Here is a 14,433-nt window from a genome sequence, read left to right as displayed (position 1 = left end):
ATTCAGTTTAATGTAGAATGGGATTAAAATAAATTCAATTCAAATAAAATGGAAGACTGAATCGGTACAATTCTGCATTGGAGTAATCATAAGGAACCCGAACAAGAAAAAAGCAAAGATGAAGTCATCAAAGAGAATCCTGGATAGTATTCACATTTCAGCTGCGACTCTTCCACCCTCAAACCCAACCGAGCACATCCGAGTGAGCCTAACTCAAAATAAATAAATAAATAAATAAATAAGAACCCAGATCAAAAATGTTAAATCATTCTGGCTGCCAGACCACATGTCTGATGAAGTTTAAATTTAAAACATGTACCCCATCATTTCTAGATTATAACTGTGAAGTTTCACGTCGATTGGTGAAGCGATTCCAGAGCAAACATAATTTAATATTTTTCTTCAACCCAATGTGGCTGCCAAACCATGTGACCTCTGAATTATTCCTTAATCGACTTGTACACCCAAGGCTTGGGGAACATTTGTGTGAGGTTTCCCCTCGATCCATCCAGCTGTTCTGGAGAAGATTTTTCAATAAATTTGATTGTAAAACCAATATGGCTGTCAAACCATGTGACCAATGATGTCATATGTGTGAACCTTTTCTTCGTCATGGATAGGCGGTCATACGTGTAAAGCCTCCACTTTTCACCTCGTCGTTAACACACCAGTTTGTCGTTCTTTCCTCCCAATGTGTATCGCCATCACTATTCCCATCCACACTCAAACTCCTCCTTATGCAACTCGTTGACCCCTTGTCTCCACCTCCAGTTTCCTTCGCACTCATTCTCTGTCTTGCCCAATGTCCTACTGTGCCGTCCCTTACCCTGCTATTGGTGAAGCACCTGTCTGACAGTTTTTGTCGGCAGTGGAAACTGAACCCGGACTAGACATCTCAGAGTCAAGTGCACAACCTCCACACTCTCCTATCGAAGCTCAAAGAGCAACAATGAAATACATAAATTACATTTCAATTTGAAGATGTAAATTGATTATTTAAAAGTACAGTAGATATTACCTCCACGGTTGAGATTGGAGGAATGTGTGAGGAAGGATATCAGTACAGTGGGGGTGGTTGGAGAGAGGAAAGAGTTTGCTGAGGACAGGCGGAAGTGGAGGATAATCGTCATCAACACAGGGTAGAAGCTTGGTACTGTTGAACCTCTCCTCTTAGAAAGGGAAGAGGAGGAGAAGAAGAAAATTACCTCAGCCACCTAAGGTGGACAGAGGTTATGTTTTCACCCGTTTGTCTGTGGATAGGATATCTCAAAAAGTTGTACACCGATCAGACGAAATTTAGTGGAGAAGTTGAGTGTGTAACAGGAACAAAACTATTCTATTTTGGTTCAGGTCCAGAGGAAACCACCTCTTGGATGGTATGAGGAATATATCTGTGTAATATGAAAGCTAAATCTTGAACGTTTATTGAAATAGCACGTGCACAAGCCAAGTTACTGAGATGGTTGCCATGGCAACACAATTGAGCCAATCACCACCATTATCTAATCACGTTGAGATAATGTCACGAGGAATCGACATCAGCAAAATAAAAGAAAGCTAAATGTTCAAAGGTTTTTGAAATATCGTGTACAAAAAAGTACATGGACAGATATAATCAGTCGGCCGGACGGAGCCGATTTTAATGTCTCGGAGGACGAAAAGTTTGAACGATTATTTTGAGTGAAGAACCAGCAATCCCAAAGGGTGTTTGCAAACTTGAACTATGATTTTGATTCACTTGAAAAAAAAACTGAATTGTTTGTAGATCAGTGCGAAATTAATGCCACAGAAGCACAATTTGTAACTTTTGTAAAAACTGTGATAAGTTTGAGTGAAATCCACACTTACAGATGTTTGGATGCTTTAAATCCATCATGATTTTCGCTTCCTTCGAGAACTGCAAAAACAGAAGCGAAAGTAATGAATTAGCGAACAAAATCATTTCATAAACGGTATAAAGGTTAACTTCCCCTTTAACTACAACCACAAAATTATAACTCACACCCAGAGAGACTGAACAGCCTCAGCCGGGGGACACCATTCACCATCACAGAGAAAGATCTAAACGGAATTAGTTCAGCACTTCAAACACCATTATCTCCACATTCACACAAACTCACTTTCAATTGCATATACGTCTCCCAACAAAACTTCAAAGCAGCCTGAAAGAGACAAGACAGAAGTTCATATTATAACATCTCAGTCACAATGTGAGAAAACGAGTAAAAAAAACAAACAATATTGATGCATCGAGATAAATACAATGATTACGTTTTATACAGTATTTGAGGCTCATAAACCAACAGCTTTACAGAGACAGAGGGAGAAAGTAGAACAGGCAGATAAATACACGGACACACCACAAGTTGAGTGTAAGAATGGAAGGGAGAAGAAAAAAAAAAAGGACAAAGTGAGAGGAAGGGGCTCAGTGAAGGTAGAGATCAAAAGAGGGAGGTGGTGGAGGGGAAGTGGGAGGGTGGGGGAACGAGAGGCAGGGAAGCATTAGGGGATGATGGACGGTGATGTTGAAAGACGAGAGGGGAATACCATGAAGCAACAGAATGAATCTGCTCAAAATTCAATTTGATAGAAGTTGGTCATTCTTTCATTCATATACAGACAGTTTAGAGATAAGCTTAGACAGATGAACCTAATCTCGATAGCTGAGAAACGAGTATGTATTCCTGTAAACTATCTTAGTAATCTTACCAACACCCTCCATGTTGCTTATTGGGTAATATTTGGTGGGAAGTGGGAGGGTCCTACAGGTCATGCCAAACAGTCAGACATCACATGGTATAAACGTTGGGAAGAAGCCCTCGCAGCCTTCACTTTTCCGAAAGATCGTTTAGCCAATTATTTTCTACAAATTACACTTAATTGATCCATTGTCATCACATCTATGATGGAAACTTTTACAGCAAAAATGTAGGGCTTGAAGGTCTGAAGAAATAGCATCTTTCATTGAAACAAAAATAAAGAAGACAAATTCAGATGCAGGAGACTCTCCCCATCCCGTCACACTCATTATGCTTTGTGTCCATCCACACTGCTGTCCATGTTTCCTTGCTTTCCACCATGTTTTTTCTCTTCTTTACTGAATTGTTCTGTTATGTTTTCTAGCTCTCCCACGAGCTGTGTTCTAACTCCAAGAAAACGAAAGGAAGAGACAGGAAGTAGACCACAAGCATGTACCTTTTCTGAAGTGTTGATGTTCACTCTGACATCAACAATTCCCTGGCCTCCTTCTCCAAGTACAGGAAGAATCTTCCAGTCCGTCTTCTAATAATAAAGGCAAAAACATTGAGCTTCACAACAGTGCTGATGGATTAAAAGATAAATAATAAAGCTGTGTTCAAATGATTATTTCACATCATATACAAAAAGCAATCTCATTTGTACTAAAAATGATTAAATTATTTGTATTATACATAAATATGTTGGTAATCCAATGTCTTGCTTACCACAAGTTGCCGTGCCCTTTTTTCATCCTCTTCGTTTTCGCTTAAATACATCATACTCCAGTTCCCTTTCTCCAGCTCACAATTCTCCTCTTCCTCCTGCTCACAACGCTTCACTTCCTCCACCTCACTACTCTCCTCTTCCTCCTGCTCACAACTCTTCTCTTCCTCCTCCTCACTGCTCTCATCTTTATCCTCATCCTTCACATTTTCATACTTTTTAATAATCCCATCACCACGCTTTACTTCTTGCATGTCCTCCTTTTCAATAAGACCGAGACAAAATGCTGGAAAGACAAGATGAAATCCGCATGAAACAGACATTGTGACAGACAAATATAAATTGTGAGAATAGTACGATGTTCAATGTGTACACTGGAAATTATGTCGTGAGTTTCATAAATTACAGTTTTGTTCTTCTCAGTGGCCAGTCAGTTCTTCGTCTACCATGTCACCGAGTAAAGATGGGTCAAGGGCTCGAACAATCGAACATGATTGGACTTGGTGAAAGCAGAAATTTGTTTTTTGTTCAGGGTGCCTGCAATAACTTGCGAACTATTCGTGAAATACACCGAATAATCTTCAACGTCCCCCAACTCGTGCTATCAGAGACCAAGCACAATGTCCATCTGAGGATTCACTCAGTTGTGATTAAACACCCAACATGCGAAGCACCCATCCAAGTTTATGAAACACGGATGGAATCGACAGGATGTCAATGAAGTTATGCTAACCGCTGGAGGTAGTGCCGAGAATCTGACATTTCGGGCATTCGTCCTTGGTCAGAGCAGAACGGCTGACACAAATCTACGGTCTTTATGAGGACCACTAGTTCTTTATTCGTCAAACACAGACATTAGGATGAGAATCAAACCAGATTGGACAGTTCAGAGGTAAATTAGTCCCTCTGCACCGCCCTGTCAAATATAGGTATAAACTAGAGGGGGAGCACTCGGTAGAGTGCAAAACCTCTGCCGCCAATACTGCTAGGTCACTCAAGTGAACCTGATAACCTATTCATTCAATTTGACGTCAACAGTGCTCACAGAGTTATAGTTTGCAACTTTCCCTTTTACTTTTAACTTTTACATACTCAATTCATTCGTCATAACTAGATTCCTTGAGACAGAAATTGATTTTACGTGGGTATATCCCCCTGAAGTTCCAAAATCAGCCGCAATGATAATTTTGGCATGTTTTTTGTTGGAAATAACTTATAACATGTATAAATGCAAAAAAAAAAAATCGAAATTTTGTTGAAAAAAAAGTTGCAAAAAATCTTTTTTTCTCTAACAATTTTTTTTTTTGGGGGGGGGGGGTTGGAAATCACTTAAAACATGTCGAAATGCAAAAAAAAAAAATTCTAATATTTTTTCAAAATGGCCGCCATAGCGGCCATATTGGATTTTGGACTTGGTCTAAAATCTAATGGCATGATCCTTGGACCATACCTCATCCCCCCACCAAGTTTCGTCGAAATCCGTCGAGGACTTTTTCCGTAATACTGTTCACAAACAAACAAACAAACTGGAGGGGGAGCACTCGGTAGAGAGCAAAACCTCCGCCGCCAATTCTGCAAGGTCACTCAAGTGAACCTGATATCCTATTCATTCAATTTGACGTCAACAGTGCTCACAGAGTTATAGTTTGCAACTTTCCCTTTTACTTTTAACTTTTACATACTCAATTAATTCGTCATAACTAGATTCCTTGAGACGGAAATGGATTTTACGTGGGTATATCCACCTGAAGTTCCAAAATCAGCCGCAATTATAATTTTGGCATGTCTTTTTGTTGGAAATCACTTATAACATGTAGAAATGCAAAAAAAAAAAAAAATCGAAATTTTGTTGAAAAAAAAATTTCAAAATTTTTTTTCTCCAACAATTTTTTTTTGGGGGTTGGAAATCACTTAAAACATGTTGAAATGCAAAATAATCGAAATTTTGTTGAAAAAAAGGTTGCAAAAATTTTTTTTCTCTAATAATTTTTTTTTTGGGGGGGGGGGGTTGGAAATCACATAAATCATGCAGAAATGCAAAAAAAAAAATATTCAAATATTTTTTTCAAATTGGCCATATTGGATTTTGGACCAACTCCAAAATCTAATGGCATGATCCTTGGACCAGACCTAACCCCCCCCCCTACCAAGTTTCGTCGAAATCCGTCGAGGAGTTTTTCTGTAATACTGTTCACAAACAAACAAACAGAAAGGGGTGAAAACAGTAACCTCCATCCATCTTCGATGGCGGAGGTTAAAAATCGAAATTTTGTTGAAAAAAAATTTGCAAATTTTTTTTTTCTCTTACAATTTTTTTTTTGGGGGGGGGGGGGTTGGAAATCACTTAAAACATGCAGAAATGCAGAAAAAGAAATCGAAATTTTGTTGAAAAAAAATTGCAAAAAAATTTTTCTCAATTTTTATTTGGGGGAGGGGGGCGGGGTTGGAAATCACATAAAACATGTAGAAATGCAAAAAAAAAATTCAAATACTTTTTCAAATTGGCCGCCATAGCGGCCATATTGGATTTTGGACCAAGTCCAAAATCTAATGGCATGATCCGTGGACCAGACCTAACCACCCCACCAAGTTTTGTCGAAATCCGTCGAGGAGTTTTTCCGTAATACTGTTCACAAACAAACAAACAAGCAGTCATAGACTGGTACTTACGAAATCGTCAACTTGACCTCTGACCTTGTCTAATAAAAGCTGTCTCTAGAGAAGGTAGCGACGCAAACCAGAAGTTTCTATGATGATTCTGTCCCAAACCATCAAAAATCGTAACGTCGACCGAAGCAAAAATCTCCATTTCTCCAAGCAATTATTTTATCAAAGTCACAAAACCGTAATATTCGGCCATCCACCAACAATCTTTACATAATCCGACGGCTTAGCGAGTCAGGCATGCGATGATAACCTTTATTGGGATAAAAAATGACTTTTAAACACCATCTTTATCGAAAACACCGTCAGCGCGCACACGCAAAACCTTTACGTGGTCAACGCCGCCTCTGATCAAGTGCACTGCACCACGTGACGACCCGTGACGCGCGAGTGAAATATTTTTTTATACAATCTTAAAACGTCTCCAAAACATCCGATTTTTACCAGAATTTCGAGAACCGAGTTTTAAGCGTCCTAAGCGATCGCAAAAACCGAAGACAAAATTAAAATCGAAGTTAAAACGAACTCGTAACGTCGAGCAAAGCAAAAATCTCCATTTCTCCACGCAATTATTCAATATTATTTTATCAAAGTCACAAAACTGTAATATTCGGCCATCCACCAACAATCTTTACATAATCCGACGGCTCAGCGAGTCAGGCATGTGACGATAACCTTTATTGGGATAAAAAATGACTTTTAAACACCATCTTTATCGAAAACACCGTCAGTGCGCACATGCAAAACCTTTACGTGGGTCAACGACGCGTCTGCTCGAGCGCACTGCATCATGGGACGACCCGTGACATGTCGAGTGAAATATTTTTTATACAATCTTAAAACGTCTCCAAAACATCCGATTTTTACCAGAATTTCGACAACCGAGTTTTAAGTATCCTAAGCGATCGCAAAAACCGAAGACAAAATTAAAATCGAAGTTAAAACGAACTCGTAACGTCGAGCGAAACAAAAATAATCCATTTCTCTACATTAATTTACGGAATTATGTTTGACCTCACTGTGACCTTGACCTTTGACCGATTTTGACCAAAATCTAATCAGCGCTAGCCATAACCCTCCTGAATCAAGTGGTGTAATTTGACATTGGAAGCTTCTTCCGTTCTCGAGTTATCGTGCCTACAAACAAACAAACAAGCAGTCATAGACTGGTACTTACGAAATCCTCAACTTGACCTCTGACCTTGTCTAATAAAAGCTGTCTCTTGAGAAGGTAGCGACGCAAACCAGAAGTTTCTACGATGATCTGCACCAAACCAACAAAAATCGAATGTTTTGGATGTTTGACCTCACTGTGACCTTGACCTTTGACCAATTTTGACCAAAATCTAATCAGCGCTAGCCACCACCCTCCTGAATCATGTGGTCTAATTTGACATTGGTAGCTTCTTCCGTTCTCGAGTTATCATTTTTTGGATGTTTGACCTCAATGTGACCTTGACCTTTGACCGATTTTGACCAAAGTCTAATCAGCACTAGCCATCACCCTCCTGAATCACGTGGTGTAATTTGACATTGGTAGCGTCTTCCGTTCTCGAGTTATCTGTACCAAACCATCAAAAATCGAATATTTGACCTCACTGTGACCTTGACCTTTGACCGATTTCGACCAAAATCTAATTAGCACTTGCCATCACCCTCCTGAATCACGTGGTGTAATTTGACATTGGTAGCTTCTTCCGTTCTCGAGTTATTGTGCCTACAAACAAACAAACAAACAAATAAAAAACCTTGCCAAAAGGTGACCACGTGTGACTTCTTTAAGGTCACACTGAGGTGAACAGAGCTGCTATCCACCAGGAGCGACTCCTTGAGGAATATCTGCCTACGAGAGATTCCGATGAGAATCGTTCTACAGAGTAACCATGAAAAATATGCTTTTGCCTCATAACGTCACCAAATGACGTCATAATGTCTCAAGCTTAACATATCTAGAAAGCACTCATCGAGGTGTTCAATTTGAGGTACTACACGATATGGTTCCTAAAACTTGAAAATTTGACCTTGGGGTCAAATATGTTTGACCTCAGGTGCTAACCATGAAGGTCAAGGCCAATCGCCACCAAAAAATAATCAACTGAGCGCCAGACCATGAACTATATTCCCATGAAGTTTGAAGACGATCCGATCAAAATTACTTTAAAAATAAGGGTTTCGTCGACTCCCCTGATTTGCGACAAAGTGACCTTGACCTTTGACCTTGACCTTCATAATTTTATGCGCTGAAAGGGACCTCTATAGGCCTCTGATATGCGAAGTTACAAAAATTTCCAATGATAACTGTGCTCTGCAGAGTGATTTATACGTGATTACAGACCAAAAAAACAAAAACAAAAAAAAAACATATGAAGGTCAAGGCCAATCGCCACCAAAAATTAATCAGCTGAGCGCCAGACCATGAACTATATTCCCATGAAGTTTGAAGACGATCCGATCAAAATTACTCAAAAAATAAGGGTTTCGTCGACTCCCCTGATTTGCGACAAAGTGACCTTGACCTTTGACCTTGACCTTCAAAATGTTGTGCACTGAAAGGGACCGCTATAGGCCTCTGATATGCGAAGTTACAAAAATTTCCAATGATAACTGTGCTCTGCAGAATTTTTTATACGTGATTACAGACAAACAAACAAACAAAAAAAAAAAACATACAAGCTAACTAACAAATCTTGCAAAAACTTCGTTTTGGCAAGATAACAAACAAAAACGGAAGTCATCAATATACTTACGAAATCTTTAGATTTCGTAAGTAACAAACAAACAGAAAGGGGTGAAAACAGTAACCTCCATCCATCTTCGATGGCGGAGGTTAACAAACAGAAAGGGGTGAAAACAGTAACCTCCGATCTTCGATGGCGGAGGTTAACTGGAAGGGCACTTGGGAGAGCGCATAACTCCACAAGGCTGATTCGTTTACGTTTTGTATCCCACTGATAGGCCGGACCTGGATTCAGACCTGAACTAAAATTTAATCAGATAGTTATTGTCACCTCACCAACTCATCCACCAAGTTTTGTCTGAATCAGTCCTTTACTGTTTGAGATATCCTGCTGTTTGTCGTTTTTCGCCTGATCTCTCAATGGTGAAGAATCTCTTTAAAAATTCCCAGATCCAGTTTCCCATTTGGATCTGCACCAAAATCAAATCATTTTATCTGTGACCAAAGCTCTCCACCAAATTTCGTCCAAATCCGTTCACAACTTTTTGAGATATTTTGTTCGCAAACAGACAGAGACAGTGGTGAAAACAAAACCTCCATCTACCTTCGGTGGCAGGGATAACAGTGAGAAAGATCAATTTACAAATGGGGAATTCTGTTCAGAAAAGGATAAAGGTATACGCCTAATTGTGGAAAAACAAACAACAAACAAACATGTCTCACAGTGTTGGACAGCGACAAAGAAGACAAATTTAAGTTTTCAATGGATATGAAATGGTTTCATATTTCTGAATCAGACAAAACAGTGCCCGTATATTATAAAAAATACGGCCTGTGGGCCCTGGTCAGTTCCGACTTCATCGATATTGGATATATTCATTAACATTCATTGTTTTTATTCCGGCCCGAATAAACTTCATACTCATTCAGACTCTATCTTTCTTCTTGGGCAAAAATTCAGAAGAAAAAAAACGCTGCGATGAGGTGTTCCATAGAAGCAAAAAATACCATACAAAAAGCAAAAACTATGAATTTTCTTGGAGTTTTTTTGTGACAGGAAGTGATTTTTTGTGACAAGAACTGGGTAATTGTGACAGGAGGTGAATTTTTTGTGACAGGAAGTGATTTTTTGTGATAGGAAATGGTTATTTTGTGACAGGACGTGATTTTTGTGACAGGAAGTTATTTTTTTATAGGACTTTCAGGATTAATTGGCCCAAATGAACTTCATACTCATCAAGACTTATTATCTTTCCTGCAGGTCAAAAATTCGGAAAAAACGCTCAGACAAGCTGTCAACATTGTTCACTAGAACCATTGTACCAAACCAGAAACCAATACTATGAATAGTCTCCGAGTTTTAGGACTTTGAAGATTAATTGATTCGACTAATTAACTAAGTCAATTGGTCACAAATCTGAAATTTTATTGTGGGAGGTTCTGCGGCATCTCCCCACGTATCATCCCTCCGAGTTTCAAGTCATTCTGACCACAGTTTACAGAATAATGATCGACAGATTGATTGTGGTCAGACGGATGGACGGACGGATCGACGGACACGGACCCCCATTTTATAAGTCACTTCCTTCGAAACTGACTAAAAACGATGTTATGCTCGATCTCAGAATATTTCATTCCGTTCTTCTCACATTATAGGATGGAATAAGCTGCCTTAGAGAAGGCTCATCAAAGACCAATCAAAATGGCTCAAAAGACCAAGACAAGCTGCTTGGTTATCCATCTCACTGGCGCACCATGCCAACATGTAACCCTCAGTCGGTTTGGTACCCTTCGACGAGGTATCGGGATTTAAAGAGGCACCCAAACACAGAGACTATCTCAATGCTAATCTATCCCTTGACACCCTACAAAATAGATATGTCTTTTTCCAATTTGCGATTTATAAAGTGAGTAATTTTGCGATTAAAAGTCAAAATCTTCTTATTCTTCACACTAAGCCATGACGTAACACCCAGAAGTAGACTTCCACATTCGTACTATTTTAACTGAAATGGTGAGTAATTTTCGATTTTCACACAAATATGCCTAGTGCTAGTTGATACATTCTTGGTGGTTGCAGTAATACAAACGGAGATGATTTCATGCAATACCAATGACCGAAAGACCCCAAGTTTGCCAGAAATTGGATGGCATGGACACGACACAGACATGACATGACAAAGCAAGTACACGACATGGCATGACAGAGGACAGGCACGGGCATGACTGTGGGAAACGACACGGCATGACCACAGACACAAATGGCATCCTGGGAAAGTATGAAACGGGATGATCCAGTAACATGCAGAAACCCTGGTCAGACTGCGATGGTGGGACAAGGGATTCGTCGCCAATTTTGTCGGTGGTGTCTGAGTATGCCTGGGTGGTGTCTGTGCCATGTCCATGCCATTTTTCTGCTGGAGGAATTTAACTGATTTATCAATTTATATAAACTCCCTTGTAAACCACCAATTTAATGGAAAAAACAAAACCTATCAACCTGAAGTGAACATGCAACCAAAGTTTTCATCTTCAATGACATTTCCATAGTCGCTATCTTCTTGTGAATCACTCGTATCAGGCTCGAGAAATAATACGGCTCAACAATTTCCCCAAAAGCTTTTCCATCACTAATTTTACTTCTAATAGTTTCTTTAAAATCCCACAGATCCGTTTCAACGTGCTGAGAACCTTCAGAGTTGCTAATTACAGTGGAATGGATATCAGAATCTGAGGACAAAATACACTATTTCTCGATGTAAAGCCGCCGTTTGGATCAAGGTGAGTTCTGAGTGACGCCACTGGCAAAAATCTAAAATAGACACTCTCGGGTTTTTTTCAGCACTTTGTGATTTGCAAAAAGAGAATTCAAAAACATTTTCCCTTCAAATTGGATTGTGATCATTGATTTTATTTGTTTGTTTTTTTTCCAGAAAGAAAACTTTTTGTGTTGGATTTCCCCTTAAAGACCTAAAACCCTGGTTTGGGGCATCAAACTCGGATGCTGCTGTGGCCGGTTGGTCCCACGTGATTCGGTCATTCCCGGACCAGTCGCGTGGCTATGACTATGTAATTCAATTGAAATAAAATAAAGATTGTAAATCCTACCATGATCCCCATGAAGGACTGAGCCGCCGTATCACCATCAAAGCTTGAAGAGTGCTCGCCAAGTGGCTTCACCACCCAAACAAGCACTCCAATGAAATGATTGAAGAAACTTTTAAAAGGGAAACGTTTAATTTTTATTTATATGTATCCATCTATGCCAAAGTGACGGGTCATATTTTGAAAGATCGTACAAAAAGGGGAAAGGTGGTGTGAAATAAAATTGCACATTTTCAGTGAGCGAACCACCACCTGACTCACCACCCAAAGCACCGCAAGGCCAAACACAGGTGAATGGGCAATGAACTTTGTTCAAGTTTATCGATATATTCAATGACAGTGTGAATGTTGTCGAGTGCTCGCCAAGTGGCTTAAGTACTCAAGCAAGCACTCCAATGAAACAGTTGATGAGGAATGAATGGCTGGCTTGGCACGCGATGAGCAATCACCGATCGGATGTACAAACATCATGCACCCGTTACACCTGGAATGTCAAGCAATATCCAAATTGGATAGGTGATCACTTTTTGGCAGTCGGAAGTATTGCTGAAGTCAAAAAGGAGTTTAAATTTCGAAATTTGGCTGAGATTAAGAGAATCTGAGCTTATCGCATGTGCGGAAATGAAATAAAGTCACAAACGCTGCCTTCTACGGGCGTTAACCAGCATTGTAATGTTGCCAGCGATTTGTAGGCATGATGATCAGGCATTCGATCATTTGAGTGAGGGAAGTGGAAAAAAAAACTTTACCATTAAGAAATCACTGCGGCCTGTTCCAAGTCAAGCTGTTAGTCCAGGTAATGGTTAAGCATGCCAAAAAACATAGCGGCTTTAGACCCCAGTGAGGTAACCCAGGATGCACCTTAAGACCCCATCAAAAACGAGGTGGCCGAGGATGCGCCTCACAAATGATATAATTAAATAAGGCCGTTAATTATCTTCAACAGAGGTGTTTTAATTCACCAAACACCCAATTTTCACTCATGTACTTCCTTGGAGGTCCCTTAGCTAAGTATGCATGCAAAGTTTCAGGCTATTACTTTTCATGGTTTTCACGTTATGGAGGACAAACACACACACACACACACACACACACACACACACACACACACACACACACACACACACACACACACACACACTTATTAATGTAGATATTGTTGCTGTTCTGCGAAGCAGGGCACTCCCCCAGAGTAATAGCAAACAAGATATAGCAATCATATAGCACGTAGTAGTGGATGGTTTGCCGGAGGGATGTCGTCTTTCGGGAGGTCAACCAAAGAAGCGTTGGTTTCATAACATCCGAGAGTGGTCAGTGTGCAATATCACTGAAGTCATAACGGCAGCGCTGGAAAGACGGGTTGTGTCGAAAAGGGCGGTTGTGGTTCCTGTGGTGTATAATTTGAGGAGGCAACCACGGCTTATGCCTATGTCGAATGATGATGATGACGATGATGATGATGATATTGCTATCCCAAGGCAGTTATCTCATTAGTATTGATTTAGTTAGCTGTTCCATTATGTCCAGTGGGTAAATGGGACAAGATGCAATGCGTAGGGCTTATAGTTAGGTATCCATCCCTTGTTCCTCTTTTATTCCATTCACTTTATTTCACACACGAACCCCACCATGCATGCATGCACACCACGAGCCGGATAGTGACGTCATTAAGAGTGACTGCAGCGACCTATTCAAACCGCGTGCCATTTCCCCATTCAAATGGCGGAAATTAACTAAAGGACGCCTCACTTCAGACCCTCACCACACTCACCACGACGCAACAACACTGACCATGATCGCTGCATCGCGTCCCAAAAATTCCCACAATGACCTACACCCAACCTCTTCACCACAATCACCTCAACCATTCCCAATGCTCCAATATCTTTTCCGCAGACACAACAGCGCTTCTACCACCTTGCTATAACCGCCACCACTGCCATCAGCTCCCAGGAAGCAAACAACAGTAATTGGGGATGCCAGGGAACGGGCAACAGAGCAAGAGCTGGCAAGTCAGAATTATTCGGCGTGCAGCTCGAAGCACGAATGTGCGCGGGGATTCATCCGGCGACATCTGGATCGCTCTGGTGCTCCACAAACTAACAGCGTTCAGTTGAAGTCCAGCACATATTCGCAGCAGGAAAGCGCTCCCAAAATCCGTACTCCATAGAAATTATGGAGCGCCATTGCGTGCTGGTGTCTGCAAGCAACCAAACCCATTTTTGGCTCCAGTTTCTCGCGGGGTGGGGCTACTTCTCAGGGTGGTGTCTACGCACAATTGGGGATGCGCGAAAACGTCTATAGAGCCTCGTGATTCGTTCTTTGGCTCCTCCTCCACTCTGGGCTCTTTAAAAGAGAGCGAATCAAGGTTCTTTGATGTTTTCGTCCTGGGTCTTTCGTCCTTTGTTCAGGACTTTTCCAAGCAGAGCGTTGTCGTCTTGCCGAACGAGAACCAACCTGAGAGGGCAGCGCGATGACAAGCCAGGCGGACAGCGCCGAGTCATTACCGGGTCATCGATGCTCAG

The 14,433-nt window shown here is 40.7% G+C and overlaps 1 protein-coding gene across 1 annotated transcript in view; it reads right to left on the bottom strand.

The window, feature by feature from the left end:
• The window catches only part of LOC147010520 (uncharacterized), a 105,184-nt gene that overhangs the window by 79,319 nt on the left and 11,432 nt on the right, over window positions 1-14,433 (bottom strand). The window contains exons 7-10 of the mRNA XM_085860381.1: window positions 3,465-3,748; window positions 3,196-3,282; window positions 2,121-2,162; window positions 1,849-1,897 (exon numbers count right to left, since the gene is read on the bottom strand). Of these exons, the coding sequence (XP_085716507.1) occupies window positions 1,849-1,897; window positions 2,121-2,162; window positions 3,196-3,282; window positions 3,465-3,748 (462 nt within the window). The remainder of the gene's footprint in view (window positions 1-1,848; window positions 1,898-2,120; window positions 2,163-3,195; window positions 3,283-3,464; window positions 3,749-14,433) is intronic.

Source organism: Eptatretus burgeri, chromosome 16, assembly GCF_056783735.1.
Source record: "Eptatretus burgeri isolate ZD-2024b chromosome 16, Ebu_testis_v1, whole genome shotgun sequence".
In the NCBI taxonomy this organism is placed as follows: Eukaryota; Metazoa; Chordata; class Myxini; order Myxiniformes; family Myxinidae; genus Eptatretus; species Eptatretus burgeri.
Note: the sequence above shows the minus strand (reverse complement) of the source record. Positions and strands in the feature narration are given on the sequence as shown.